Source organism: Pristis pectinata, chromosome 5, assembly GCF_009764475.1.
Source record: "Pristis pectinata isolate sPriPec2 chromosome 5, sPriPec2.1.pri, whole genome shotgun sequence".
NCBI classification, from domain to species: Eukaryota; Metazoa; Chordata; class Chondrichthyes; order Rhinopristiformes; family Pristidae; genus Pristis; species Pristis pectinata.
This window is the reverse complement of record NC_067409.1, coordinates 25,809,017-25,825,156: the sequence shown is the minus strand read 5'-3', so window position 1 is coordinate 25,825,156 and position 16,140 is coordinate 25,809,017. Positions and strand designations below refer to the sequence as shown.

Below are 16,140 nucleotides of genomic sequence, written 5' to 3'. Positions count from 1 at the left end.
CCCCAGTTGCAATCCCACCATTGCAGGTACAATCCAGTAGGAAGGTCAGACTGAACATTCTATCTTCAGTCTTTGCAGGACTCTAAAATTGCAGTGACACTTGTATTCAGCACCAGCTTGGCTTTCTAATTGCTTGATTGTCCTGGATGTCAATTTTCAGGGATGTGTACAAGGATACTTGGGTCCCTCAGAACATTAGCAGTTCAATGTATCACCATTTAAAAACACATTCTCCCTTTTTCTACCAAAGTGAATGACCTCACATTTTTCCACATGATAATCTACCCGCCATATCCTTGCCCCTTCACTCACCCTGTCTCTACCCTTTTGAAGTCTCCCTACAACCTGGTTTTGTATCAGCAGTAAATTTGGATAAATGATACTTTATTCTCTCATCCAAATCACCGAGTTTGAGAGCAGTTTGGCCCCCAGCATGATCAGAGTTCCACCAGTCACAGCCTCCAAACCCATAAATGACATTTATCCCTACTGCTTTGTCTGCTAACTAGTCTTCTAACCACACCAGTATATTGCCCCCAGAACTCTAATTTTGTTTAATAACCTCTTATGTGGCACCTTATCAAAGGCTTTCTGATAGCCTAAACACACCACATCCACTTTAGATCTAATCCATGATTAGATCTAAAAACATCCACTTTAGATCTAATCCATGATTAGATCTAAAAACACCAGATTTGTCAGCGAGATTTCCCTTTCATAAATCCATGCTAAAATCGGTCCAGTGCTATTAAGTGTACCATTAACACTTCTATAAGAGATTCTAGCATTTTCTCTTTTGTTGATGTGTTATTTAGAAAACTGCAGAGCAGGGACCCTGGACAAAACAATCCATTCCTGATTCCATTCACCAATATAAAACTCCCCCTATCACTGGTTGTGTTGTAGCAGAGCAGCCCACTGGGCCAAGACAGCCATTCCCTGGAATGGTTGCATACTTAGAAATCATTTAAATGAAATTTAATAAATCAAAAATGCTCAATAATGGCTATTTTAGTAGTGTAATCTTAAGGGTAGAAGGCATGCTATCCTTTACAGTGAATAATTGATCTGTAAATCAAGAAAATCCTGCATACTATAAGCTATTCTGGCAGCAGCACAAACCAATGATTCTGGGGAAAACCATCATTATTTCTCAACTTCCCCCTATCCTGACTTCACTATTGATAGTTCAAAATTCTATAAACAGCAAGAAAGCACTTCCATTATGAGGACAGCAACGGTTCCAAAATGCAGCACACTACCAAGTGCAAATGGGAAGGCCAATATGTACTAGCCTTTCCAGCAACATTCACAACTCTAAATTTTAAAAATATGAGATCAGCAAAGACATAATCAATCTGGTTCAATCCATGACAAAGACTATGGATGGCAATGAAGTTAATGACAAGGGTAGAGAGTTTTATCATGAAGCTTAAAAATGGTGACTTCACTGCCAATTTACAGTGCTATTATATGCAATAACTGAATCATTGGCATATTTTTGTTAGAAAAGTACAAATAATATTCACTTCATGAACTTGCAACACAAAATACAGAAATAAAACCTGCAATCAACCAGAGCAGTCTCAAAGCTTGATTTTGAAGATGGTAAAGTTGATACTTACAAGTTAATCAATCTGAATATGCATTTGTGTTTAAAAATACAGTAAAAGCCTTCAGAATATGGATAGATAACAAATGCTGGACCAAATTAAGTCCTGCTGATTCCAATTTATAAGAACACAGCTTTTAAAAAAAGACAAATGTTACTAAAACTAGTTTAGGCTGAAATGGATTAAAACCTCAAATTATTGCAGTTCAGAAGAACTACCTAGTTACCACTTTGATTTTGAATGCCAAGTCTGCTTTCTCCACCTTAATATTCAAATCACAATCAACTTTAAAAATATTCTTCATGGCAGAAGACTAGAAAACAGTAAATACAGAGGTAAGCATATACAAGAATTTAAGATATAGGAGTAGGACATCTGGCCTTTAAGCCTACTTTGCTGTTCATCAGAATTATGGCTAATCTTCTACCTCAGAGTTGTTTTCCCAACACTATCAACATACCCCTTCATTCTCGTTATCCAGAAATCTATCCATCTGCCTCAAAAGAACACTACTAAGCCTCCATGGTCTTCTGGGATAGAAAATTGCAAAGGTTCATTAGCCTCTGAGCAAAGAAATCTTTCCTCATTTTAGTCCTGAACAGTCTACCTCTTGATTCTGAAACTGTTTTCCTTAGTCCTAGACTCTTCAGATGAAACATCCTTACTGCATGTAGCCTGTCAAGCCCTTTAACAATTTTGTAAGTTTCATTCTTGTAAACTCTGGAAAATACAACCCCAGACTACTTTCTGACTGCAAATCCACCATTCCTGGAACCAGTCCTTTGAATCTTCACTACCTCCATGGCTAGCGCATTCTTTAGGCAAGGAGACCAAACTGATGCAAAATATTCCAGATTTGCTCTCACCATGGTACTGTACAATTGCAGTAAGACTTTCTTACTCCTGAAATAAAACCCTCGTTATAAAAGATGAAATACAACCCTCATTATAAAAGATGAAATACTATCGGCCATCCTAACTACTTGCAACACCTGTATGTTGGCATTCATGACTTACACACATGGTTCACCCAGGTCCCTTTGCACATCACTCTCCAATCCCTTATCTTTTGATAGTCTGATTTTATGTTCACTGATTGTCTACATTTTATTGGTTGCAAATAGAAGAGGTGGAAAGCCAAAGCAAGCAAAACACTTAAAGAAAAAGGATTGGGCAGACTCAAGATAGATATATGCAAGGGAAACTGTGTTTGCTGAATGCATTAGTGTTCTTTTAAGGTTAAAATTAGAAGAGATAATGGCAAACAGTGGATATGGTGTACACAGATTTTCAATAAGCATTCAATAAAAGACGTCACACAAGAAAACAGTCAATCAAAGTTACATCACACAGTACTGGGGGCAATATATTGGCATGGACTGAAGATTGGCTAGTGGACAGAAAACAATAGGTCATTTTTGGGTTGGCTTTGTAAGAATGGCAGGTGATTTCATTGAAAGGTACAGAATTCCTATTAGGGTTGATGTGGGAACAGTGTACTTAGCCAACAATCATAGTCTCAGAAAGGAGTAGCACAGCAAGCTGTGCTGCTGCCTCACAGCTCCAGCACCCCCGTCAATCCTGACTTCCAGTGCTTTGTATGGAGTTTGCATGTTGTCCCTGTTACTGTACATTTCCCTTGGGTGTTGGTTTGTAGGTTAATTGATGACTGTAAATGACCCCTAGGATAAGTGTGTGGTAGGAGAATCAAGGTGGAGTTGATGGGTATGTGAGAGAGAATAAGTTGGAGTGAAATAATTTGGGAATTGATGGTATTGCTGAAATCCAACATTGCCTTGAGAAGCCAAATAGCCTCCTCCACAGTCACAGGAAATAGAAAATGAGGTAAGGAGTTGAGCAGTCAGGACCCAGGAGAGAAAAGAATTCTGCTCCTAGAGATAGTAAATTTCTGAAATTTTCTACCCAAGGGGACTGGAGGTTCAGTTGCTCAGTTTCTTTGAAAGAGAGGTTGACAGATTCTTGAACATTAATGCTTACTGCAAGATGCTCAGCCGGAGTTACAAGATCAGCCATTTCTTGTGTCCTAAGTACACGAACAGTAGAAAGGAGCAAAAGATTTAATAACCTTACAATGAAAAGGCAGAACATGAAGAAAAGCAACTTGAAAAAGTGTGGCAGCGTACACTAGTCTGAGGACTACCATCAAGAGGACAAAGTGATTGGAGAGATTCATCAGGTTTCAATTGCCATTACAACTCACTAACAAAAGCTCCACAATTGAAATGTTACATTTTTAATTTCATACTCACGCTGTATGTGAATAAGCTGCTTTGGCATCTTGAACTCCCCACTGTAGACAGATTCATAGTAGGCAATGTTGCTTTCCGCCTCTGGAACAGGAATAACCATATTATCCCGTTTCTCTCCATAAACCTGTTGTGCTGAAATAGCCCGCTGAAGATGATGCTCCTGAAGAGGACAAGAAAACGCATTAATACATGACCATATTTCAATAGTTACAACATTTCAATTGTGATTCAGAATCTTTCAATCTTAAAATTTGCACTGGCATTTAAAAACATTCTTTTTACTTCTGATCTTGCAATATTCGACTAAACCAAGTATTTCTGAAGTAGTAACTTAAGATAATAAATAGCCTAACCTTGCCCCCCAAATCTACAATAAAACATACAAATTTTTTTGGGGAGGGGGAGAGAGATTGCAGGGGAAGGGAGAACTTATTAAAAGAAAAATGTCACAATACATTTTAAGTGAATAGAACCATAATTTGAACATGTGAACATGAATATAAATATACTGTTTTTTTAAAATCAAACAGACCTTTATTTTGAGCAGTTATTGTGTGCATACATAAATATGTTAAAAAAAAGACCTTTTCCCCCCAATCCTGATGGCATTGGTTCCTGGCTGAAATGCAATTTCATAGAAACAAGTGCCACCCTGCCTCCAAGATATAACTCGGAGAATCCACCTTAATTGATTCAACTGAGAGTGTTACATATACTAATCCAGCAGAGGTCACTGAACAGTAGCCAGAAATGAGAAAGGCCAAGATTTTCCTTCATGTAACATCATGACAAATCTAATTGTGTTATGTCCATCAGGATCCACATAACACAGCACACAAGAGAAATTCAGAATGCAACAGAAATTCGATCTTGGAAAAACTGAATTGCTTTTCTTGGTTGCTCATCACACAAGCCTGCTAAATGATTAAGCTACACACACAAAATGCCGGAGGAACTCAAGTCAGGCAGCATCTCTGGAGTCAATGTTTTGGATCGAGACCCTTCATCAGGACTGGAAAGGAAGAGGGCAGAAGCCAGAATAAAAGGGAGGGGGAGGAGCACAAGCTGGCAGGTGATAGGAGAGTCCAGGTTTTGGGGGGGGGGGGGGGGGGGGTAGGAAGGAAATGAAAGGGAATTATTTAAGCAGCTGAGGTGATAGGTGGAAGAGGCAAAGGGCTGGAGGAGGAATCCAGTGGGAAGAGAACAGTAGACCATGGAATAAAAGGGAAGGGGAGGGGAAAGAGAAGGGGTGAGGGGGCCACAGGAATGAGGGAAAACTGAAGGGGGTGGGGGGGGGGGAAGAAAGGGGTTACCAGAAGTTCTCTGATTAAGCTAATTCTTTAAAAAAAAACTTTAATGCAAAACACCTTAAGATGAAGTTCTACAGCTACATCTCATTTTATTTAGTATATAGGTTATATACATACAATTCAACACAAGCTTCTCAAAAACATTTGGCCTCATTGATTCATTGAGTACACAGCATGGAAAAAGATTCTTTGGCCCACTGGATCTATAGTGACATCGAGCACCCACTTACACTAAACCTAAACTAATGCCATTTTATTCTCCCCACATTCTTATCAACTTCACCCAAATCCTACCACTTACCTACACACTAAGGGTAATTTACAGTGGCCAATTAACCTACCAATCTGCACATCTTTGGGATGTGGGAAGAAACTGGAGCGCTCCAGGGAATCCCATGATGTCACATTGAGAATGTGCAAACTCCGCACAGACAGCACAAGTCAGGAATGAACCCAAGTCTGGAGTTGAGACAGGTCTACTAGCTGCGTCACTGTGCTGCCCAATTCAAATCAGCATTTTATGCAATAGCTTTGGAAGATTATATTTCTGTAAAAAAGTAGGAATTGAGTATTAACTGGATATTTGGGTTGATTACTTGTATAGACAATTCTGACTTATGAATTTATGCATCACTATGTGTAGAAGATAACAGCATCTTGAGTTGTGCCCTGCTTGCAGAAGCCATATGCATTAGATTCAAAGTTTCCCTGCAGTAACATCCACCGTCAATCTGAAATCATTGGATATATTTAAGCCTTAATGCATTACAAGTCAGAATTTATATTATATAGAGGTAATCACCCACAAATATCTAGTTACTCAGCTTCTACTTGATACAAAGATAACCTTCTAAAGGCATTGCCACTACATAAAATGCAGAGTAGAATTAGGAAACCAAATATTTTTGAAAAGCTTGTGTTTGAACTATAGAGATATTCATAGAACTTCATCTTGGTTTGTTCTGCACACCAAATAGCCCTACTACTGTGAGCAAAAAGGAAATTAACTAGGGGACATATTTCAGTAAATTGATAAATGAAAGCATGATTTCCTTAATTAACTAGCTGCAGATGCCTGGATCATGCTGCTTAAAAGTGGTGGTTTGGGGGGGGGGGGGGGAGAGAGAAAACACAACCATTTAAAAATGGACTAGCATTTAAACAATTGTAAACTGTACGAATATATGGTATGGGAAGTAGGATTAACTTGATTAGGCAGTGCTAGATAAAACTGACACCAGCCTTTTCCTATATCATTAATTTCTATGACTCAAACTTGATTAGAAGCACTTAACAAGGTGAAGTTTTGCAGGAAGTGGTTTTGGTGCTTTAGTCTAGACATTGAATAGGGAAAAGTCAATTGGCAGGTGTTGCACAGAAAAATCTCTGCCCAAGAATATCAAGGAATAGAAATGAAGTAATCAAAGTTCTCAAAAAGGGAGAAAATGTGCAACATGAATCAGGCAACAGGTAACTGGTGGCTTGAGTCTCCAAAGTCCTTTTGTTGCATTTATCTGTCATAAAACCACTATGGCAACAAATTTGAGGCCCCATCAATTCTTTCAGGGGAATGTTTTTATTATTCAGATTCTACTTTGTAAAAAGGAGGTTAATGCACGTTCCATTGTGATTGCATGAATAGTTACTTCATTTCTAGCTCTTTCACATCCTACTATTAACACTCATTCCTTTCACCACCACTTTATTGTAGCTGTAGATTATAGTCTACAAAAGGCACTACAATCACACTAGTCACCTGTTTAGTGTTGATTCATTACAGCAGTCTCGGTTTTCAAGTTGGAACATTCGTGAGAACATTATTGCCATTCTTTAAGATGGACATTTGCTTACGATGCATGCTACCGTGCTGGGTATCTAGCAAGAACCACTACATCAGCAGGTCCTTCTATAGCAACACAGTATGGAGTGGCTGCTGGAAGGGTTAAAATGGGTGTTGGGGTGAGCTACTGTGTCACTCATCCCAGCACCCATTCTTAAATGCCGAGGACAAACATAGCAGTCTTATGGAATCTTCACCTGCAAGATCCTCCAAGTCAGGCCATCCTTAGGCCCACACTCCATTAATTAATAAAAACTTCAGGAAATGTGTTTTTTTGAATATTTAAATCCTGAAAAGTAGTTAATTTCCCCAACACATTTCAAACCAATCTAAATTAATTTAAAATGGCATAACAAAATGGATAAAAATGAGCAGACCTAGACATCATCAGGTTCAAAATAACCAATAATGAACCATCCATAAGTTATACCTCTGTACAGCACAACACATACAGCACAGAAACAGGACCTTTGACTCACCAAGTCCACGCTGAAAATCATGCAATTTTAAACAACTAATCCTACCCCAATCCATTTTATCCTCTCCACATCCCCATCATCTCCTCCCAGATTCTAAATCTCATCTACACACTAGGGGCAATTTATAGTGCCCAACTAGCCTACCAACTAGCAAATAAACTGCTGGAGAGAATCAGTGGGTCAAATAGTATTCGTGGAGGCAAGGGGATAGTTCACATTTCAGGTCGAGACTGTGCATCAGGACCTTATCAACCAGCGTGTTTTTGGGATGTGGGTAGAAACTGGAGCGCCTGAAAAAAACCCATGTGGCCCAAGGGAGAATGTGGAAACTCCAGACAGACAGTACCAGAGGTCAGAATTTAACCTGGGTTGGTGAACAGTGAGGCGTTGCTCTAATAGTGGTGTCGTCCATAACAAAACTACATAATCCCGTATGTAATCAGCTCTCATACACAAAAGCTGAAACAAAAATGCAATAAACACACCAATGTGAAACTATATATTCATTTTACTACTTTAAAAAGCATAATGTGATACCTGATAGTTATCAAAATGCTATACACCTGAGGTGAGATATCCACCCAAGAGAACACAATAAAAAAAAATTAATGTCAGTTTTGATAACGATTCATGAATAACAACAACTGGTGATTTCAAAGTGAAACTTCATTTTCAGGAGAGGCAGTACGTGTGGTCTGAAGTGGCACAAATCACCACTTGCAATGGAACTATGGGGGCTCCCCATAATTAACAACAGTTTAGGAAGGAAATCTTATTCAAATATTTTAAGATCAGTGCTAAAGCAGAGTTACACACTGATGAACGTGCATAAAGCTTACAATAATTTGTACATTTTCCCCTACAATTTGGAACTGCACTTGTCAACAAGATTTCAATATTGTACTTCTCCCCATCACCTGCAAGAAAAGATTAACTCTGTACGTCTTAAGACACCAATTCTTAAAAATATCTAAGTACCTTTACTTTTGCCCTGTTTTCCTGTGAATTTTCATCAAGGCATTAATATCGCTTTGAAATAATGATGCCCAAAATTGTGAAGTACTGTACTCAAAATTTAACCACACCAATTACATAGTTTTAGAATAACTTGCACCAAAATCAAATCATGGTGGAGATGCATAATTAGTTACATTCACAATTTAAGTGCAAACACTAAATAAAAACCTCCCAAGTTCATTTCAATCCCTGCTACAAAACAACCAAATCATCAAATACACAAGTTTTTTTTTGCTAATGACCCAAAACAGTCAGCGTTCAGTGTCATTACCTTGCAAAAATGAAACTTGAGCAATTGTTTCTGTACACTTAAAACTTGTACCAGAAAATTCGGCATAAGCTTGAAGTAAAGTGCCTGTGCCTTGGAATAAAGAGTTTAGTTTAAAAGCAAATGGGTGTTTAATAATATTACTATAACCTTTAGATAATTTAAAGAACTAATGATTTGCAAATTTAATTTTAAAATATGCAAGGTTTTGAATTTCTTAATTTTATTATCTAATTTGTTTAAAAAAAGATTCTGCATACTTGTAAAGGCCTCAAAACACTTGAAAATTTAGATGTTGTTAAGCTCAAAAGTTTTGGGTATTTCTGATGCATTGCTGAATTGACTTATCTTTTCCATATTTCATGCTTACTCCATGTGATGCCCCGTTAATGTGCCATTGGCCCCTTATGAAGTCCAAGGCCTTGCCATAGGAAATTCCTTGAATGTTTTCTGCAAGATCTCACGGGCAGTGTGGGGGGGAAGATGGGAGGTGTTGGTCGCTGACTGAAAAACCCTGTTCCAATTTTTCTATTTCAACGTGGATTAACTTTACCAATACTTATGTCACACTGCCAGTCAGACTTTTCTTAATTGGCCCAAATCAAGGTTAGGCTACTCTTCCTAGATATTATATACATCTATATAATATATACATAATTTTATTTGGGAACTTGGAAACTTCTCAAGTCAATCTAGGATTAATATGTCATGTGCTGTATTTTCCCACTAAGCCAGTGAGAGGGGCTCAAACCAAGTAATTTTACTCCAATATTTCTTCAATTTTCCCTTCATCAGCCATTGCAAAATATATGTCCTAATTAGCTGGAATTCCTCTAATACCCAAGTTGGACAAGTAACCTTAACTTTTCCCATAGTATATGGGGAACAATAAATGAGGAAATATATTAGCATGATGCATCTGCTAAAACTTAAACTGCATCATTAACTATAACCTTTACTATTTAGTAGTGTCTTTGGAACCCACGTGAAGCATAACATTTAAAATAACATTTAAAACGCACTCTCATGGAGTGTGTGAAATAAACAATTTTTTTCAACTCTCGTTTCCTGACACATGCGCAGATGATGCAACTTCGCAACACAGAAAATCACGATACAGACTGTTTTCTATGAACACAATCCCTTCGTTCCTTGTTCATGTGCGCTATACTCTGAGGAACCAGGAAAAGCTCCTTTTCTATTTGAAGTATTCCTATGGGCTCTCATGTCCATCTGAGAGCTGACAGGACTTTGGCTTAATTGCTTACCTGAGAAGATGGCATTTTTTCTTAATGTACTGTAGAAATTGCTCAGTGCTGTGAACTTGCTCAATCACCTGTGTTCATATACATATGGTCAGGTTGGGCCTTACCATACCCTATTCCCACCTCCTTCCCTTTGATTCCATGGTCTACTGTCCTCTTCTACTGAATTCCTCCTCCTCCACCTATCACCTCAGCTGCTTAAGTTATTCCCTTTCATTCTCCACCCCCACCCACCTAGAACACTTTCTCTTTGGAAGATAGAGTTCAGAAGTGATATATCTGATTAATTAAACATTTTAATAGGACATCAGAAAACAATGTGCATTAAGAAAACAAAAAACACAGACTGACACTCAAGTGCAGCACTGAGCAAGTTCTACAGTACATTAAGAAAAAAAATGCCATCTTCTCAGGCAAGCAATTAAGCCAAAGTCCTGTCAGTCTTCAGATGGACATGAGAGCCCATAGGGATACTTCAAATAGAAAAGGAGCATATCTTGGATCTTTAGTGTATAGCACTCAATGAATACATAGTCAATATCATCTTTGTATCACAAGCATGTGCATGAGGTTTGCTGCCCCATTTCCTTTAATTGGCCATAATAGAAAAGTACTTCATTAACTGTAGTGCACATTAGATTATGGTAAGCTCTGGAGAGCTGTGCTATGTATACATACACACTTCTAAGAAAAAAAATCAGTACAACTTAATGAAAAAGCAAAAATAAGCAATCCAATCAAAAACATCTCTAATTCTCATAAATGCACAAAATATCCTAATTTTATTTTCTTGCACTTTTGAAAATATACAGAATGTGTTAATATTGTTTGGCCTTAAGCCTGTTGCTTGCTTCAGACGTATAGAAAAATCTCAAAACTTCTGCATTCAATAAATGATATTGTTCATTAAAAGGCCAATATAACCAACCATTTCTTTAAGACTTTGTGCAATAAAATCACAATATGGCAACAGGAGTAAGCCCTTGAGCCCATTTCCCTGGCTCAACTGGATCATTAATGCAGTTCAACAATCATGAAATTTATAGTTTCCATTGAGATCGTAAGTATTTTCCTTGTGAAACTGATTGTAACCCAGGATTTTCATCACAAAACAATTTAAAGAAATCCTGAATTTGTGGTCCATAATTGAGACTTCTGCCACGGACTCCGGTTGTGCAACTTCCTCCACTAGGATCAGGAAAGTAGTTGAATTGACACAAACCTATCTACAAATCAGTAAAACTGTTAATCCAGCATGCTCAGGAAATGGGGTGTGGTAAGTTTCAAGGAAGTGCTAAAAAATGGGGCCCAGACGAGCTGGATGCAGAACCAGTGGGATTTTGGAACAATCAGATAGCACATTAGAGTTTTAGTGCAGTTTGAAAATGTTACGCTTTACCACAGAGGTCTAAGCAAGTTTTTGATGATGCATAAACTAGAATTACTAAGGCCCTGTCAAAATTGTAGGATAAATCCCCCACAAAAATTATAGTTGGAACTGCAGAAAAAAAGGTAATATTTACTTTCTATTCATTGGAGTAATTTGCACAAGTCAGTGAAGAGGGAGGCTGTTGACCACAGAAGCAGTCAAGAGGAAGGACAGACTCCAGCAGCACAATGCTGATGTTATGAAATGCAGGATCAGTACGACAGATGATCCACCCAATGTAGAAGATATAAAGCTATACAAGTTATAAGCCATTCAGCCAGCTCCTCAAATTGATGCTTGATAAAAAACCAGTGGAAATGTCACATCAATTACTGTAGCTTTGAGGCAGCTTTTTTCCCCAAATTCAGCAGCAAACTCCATCATTTCACCATTCTCCAGGTATTTAGATTTAGTTTTAAAGATTAGCTGATTCCATGCAGTAAGAAACCTTTCACATATGCTTCAGATCAAGTCCTACTTCCAACAGTGCCCTATATGCACATCACTTATGCCGAGAAAACTTGAGGTAGGCTGACAAAAAAATCCATTTCCCTACCCTAATATTTAATGGGTTAAAACGGCATGATACCAACACTGAAGTACCTACAAATCTCCCACTACTTACCTTCCAAACCATGTAATTCCCTATGGCAGATGTTCCCTCATTTTTTTTTTGCTGTGTCTTACTTCAAAAATTTTTTTTCATCCTCCTTAACTCTCCACTCAGATTATAAACACTGAATAACATCTGCTTTATTAATACACAAGTGCACCTTCATACCCACCATTTCACTGCCCCTCCTCCCCCTAATATGTGCCCAATCCTCCAGTTTGAGCATGTGTTTTAGGATACTAATTTCCAGAATTATGTGGTTAAACAGGATGAACCACACTTAATTGAGGTGTTCATACTTGTATTCTATGATTAAATGGACTCAATGACCACCAACAGTACCCAAGAGAACATCCCAGCTGAATGCCACAGATGTTAGTTTACCACTAACCTTAACGATTGTTACTGCCTCGTTTTCTACATGATGGCCAAACCAAGGTATCATAAAATGTGTATTTTTAATCACGTCCCTGATAGCAACAGAGATACCATGATGAACATGTCGATTAGCTTCCAAGACCCCAAAATTTTGTGTCCTATTCTGATGCAAGGTCATTGGCTTGACAAATGACCTCAAGTTTGCTTTCCACAGATATTCCTGTCCTGCGGAGTACTTCAGACATGTTTTTCACTTCAGATTTTCAGTTTTGGTTGTTTTTTGCCTTGCAGTTCTGGAATCTATAGATTTTTCACTTAGTTGTTCTGAATGTGCTGGGAAACTTACTTCCCTGATTTAACTTGGAGCAATGACAGAAGCATGATCTTTCATGAGAACAGGACAGAGTGGTTTGGAATCTGTGAAGTCACTTGCTTCCTTCTAGCTAATTTAATCACCATTCAGCAGGGCATGTTATGTATCTGTGTTAATTAGGGATATGACAGAAATATAGATTTTATGGTGTCTTGTGCAGTCACACCATTTCAGATAAGCTCTTGGTGTCACTGCTGCTTAGTGAGGGCTTATCTATCATGTAGAAAGCCAGGTAATGGCCACCATTCAGACTGGATGTACTTTTGTTTGCAGTCAGCAATCATTCAGAAATAACACTATGAGCTAAACACTTTCTTTCTGAATATGGGTAGACGAGCTAGCCATAATGATCCAAAATATGGTCAAAAGCTAAGACAGGCCATTGAAATTCAAGGCTACAATTACAGTACCACTATTTGTTGATGCCAGCCTGTTTTGGGGTGGGTGGGGGGAGAATTTTTGCAGCAGTAGCATCACTCAGGCATTACTGAGGTCCTGCAGTATAAAGATCCTTAATGTCAGATCACAACTTTGCACTCTCATAAACTGGATGTCCATCACACTGGTACAAAGTTTGCAGCACCTACAGCATAACCATAGGATATGTGATTACTATTACAACAAAGTATGACCAAAACTGATACACCTATGCCATATTTCTTCTAAAAATGGCCTTTTTGTGGTGCGACCTTTCTCTTCAGAATTCCCTTCTGCTTACTTTGCACTGGTATCTACTACAAACAACCAATAAACTTAACGTTTAAATGATATTTAAACCCATGAACACTACCTTGTTATTCCCTTCTTTGCACTATTTCTTTTTGTAACTTATAGTAATTTTTATGTCTTGTACTGCTGCTGCTGCAAAAAAACAAATTTCATGACATATGTCAGTGAGAATAAAACTGATTCTGATTCATTAGGCAGCACTTCACTTTCTTAATAAATTACACAAGGTCTGTTTTGAATTAATGCCAAAACCCTGTTTTTGTTTTTAAAAAAGCAGTTTTACTTCAACTGCCTTTTAGGATAAAATTCTGGGAAGCTAAAAGAAATAATTTGGACAGAATTTCTAAACTATTACAAGCTAACAAATGATTTTATTCTGTTTCAATCCAGTGTATTGCATTTGGTGTTCACAATATGATCTCTACATTGCTGAAACCAAATGCACTTTGTGGAGCATGTTTATTCAGTTTGCATGGACAAACAAGCTTCCTGTTGCCTACCACTTTAATTCGCTGTCACTTTCCCACTCTGACCTATCAGTCTGTGGCCTCCTGTACTGTTACAATGAGGCCCTTGAGGAACAGCACCTCATCTTCCATGTGGGCATGTTGCACCCCTTCTGGACTCAATATTGAATTCTACAACATTAGATCATTTGATTTGTTTTGTCAGTCACCCATCTGTGATGTAACTGTAATGTTACTCAGCGATTCCAAAACATTTCTACAAAAAAATACAGTGAAACTCCAATAACCTGGCTCCCCCCGGGACTTTGATAGTTTTAGACTAAGTTTTCTGGACTAATGGATGTTACTCTTATTTATGCCCACAGTTTTATTACATATTACACATTAGTAAAATAAACTTCCCAGTGAGATTGGCCAGTTTATAGGGAGCAGATGCAAACCTATCCCCCATTCCTGACCCCAACCCCTGATCCAGCCACACACTTAGCCTATTATATGGAATCTGGCCCTGGCCACACACCCTGCTTGCACCCTCATCAGATTCCAGATTACTGACTGAGCCAGATGCTGGATCATCAGGGTTTCTAAATCAGATTCTCTAAATCTTACAGTAAAATAACTGTCAGTTACCCAATTATAAAGTTCCACCACAGCCCCAACTATCTTCTGCCAAACAAAAAACACCAGCTCTCCACTCTTTCACTGTCTGATAGACAGCATGCTTGCCATACAGCATTGAATGAGCAGTATTTTCCTTCAAATATTGGGAAAACTGAAGCCATTAGCTTGTCTTGTCAGTTTCTGTTCCCTAGCCAATGTATTCATCATTCTGCCAAGCAACTGTCTCAACCAGACAACAACTTTGATGATATGTTTGAACCTGCAATATGAGCTTCATTCCACATAATTTGCCAATGAATAGCTCCATTTCATCTCTGTAACAATGCCCAACTCTGCCTCAGTCTCGGCGCATCTGCCAGTGAAACTCATCCACGACTTTTGTTAACTCTACACTTGTCTGTTGCAATGTATTCATGACTGATCCTCCTCTCTGCACCCCTCTTCATACTGCTTTTATACCCCTAGCAAGTATAATCTCTGAACTTGCGATAAGATTATGCCAAGTCTTGCTCACCATATTTGTTGATCTTCAATGAGAATTTCAAAAATCAAGCCAATTTTTTTTTTGCAGATCCTTCCATGGTCTCTAATCTTGTCATTTCTGAACATAGTGCTTTACAGTACTATTACATAACCCAGCTCCAGCTGTAAACCTTCACATTCCCAATCTTGACCATGCTTTCAGCTGTACAACGAGCCCATACTCCCATACTTCACGAGTATGAAGACTGTGTATAACAAGTCCACAGGTATTGAGGACTATATTAACAATTTGGATGAGAATGTAGTTGGCATGGTAAGTCTGCAGACAACACCAAAATTGGAGGTAATATGGATAGCGAAGGTTATCCAATATTACAACAGGAACTAGATCAAATGGGAAAGTGGGCAAAGGAATGGCAGATGGAATTCAACTCTGACAAGTGCGAAGATTGTATTTTGGGAAGTTAAACTAGGACAGGACTTGCACTGTATATGACAGGGCCCTGGGGAATATCACAGAACAGAGAGACGTAGGGGTACAAGTACATAGCTCCCCTAACATGAAGGCACAGGTAGATAGGATGGTGAAAGCTGCATATGGCATGCTTGCCTTTGGATGGGGCATTGAGTTGGGATGTCATGTTATAGCTGTACAAGACAATGGTGAGCCCACACTTGGAGTATTTATTGCATGCAGTTCTGGTAAGCTAGCTATAGGAAGGATGTCATTAAGCTGGAAAGGGCGAAGTAAAGATTAACAAAAATGTTACTAGGACTTTGGGGGTGGGGGTGCTTGAGTTATAGGGAGAGACTGGATATGTTGGTGCTTTCTCCCCCCCGGAGTGTATAGATACGTAGAATCATGAGGGGGATAGATAAGGTGAATGGTCACAGTCTTTTTTCCAAGGGTAGAACAGTCTGAAACTAGAGGGCATGGGTTTAAAGACAGAGGGGATAGGGGACCTGAGGGGTAACTTCTTCCACA

General features: G+C 38.6%; 1 protein-coding gene across 3 annotated transcripts in view; it reads right to left on the bottom strand.

The window, feature by feature from the left end:
- The window catches only part of LOC127570530 (enhancer of polycomb homolog 1-like), a 156,788-nt gene that overhangs the window by 50,510 nt on the left and 90,138 nt on the right, over positions 1-16,140 (bottom strand). For all 3 annotated transcript variants that reach the window (XR_007956366.1, XM_052016185.1, XM_052016184.1), the window contains one exon: positions 3,884-4,043. Coding sequence is in view for 2 of the 3 variants with exons in the window: in XM_052016185.1 (XP_051872145.1) it covers positions 3,884-4,043 (160 nt within the window). In the remaining variant the exon portion in view is untranslated. The remainder of the gene's footprint in view (positions 1-3,883; positions 4,044-16,140) is intronic.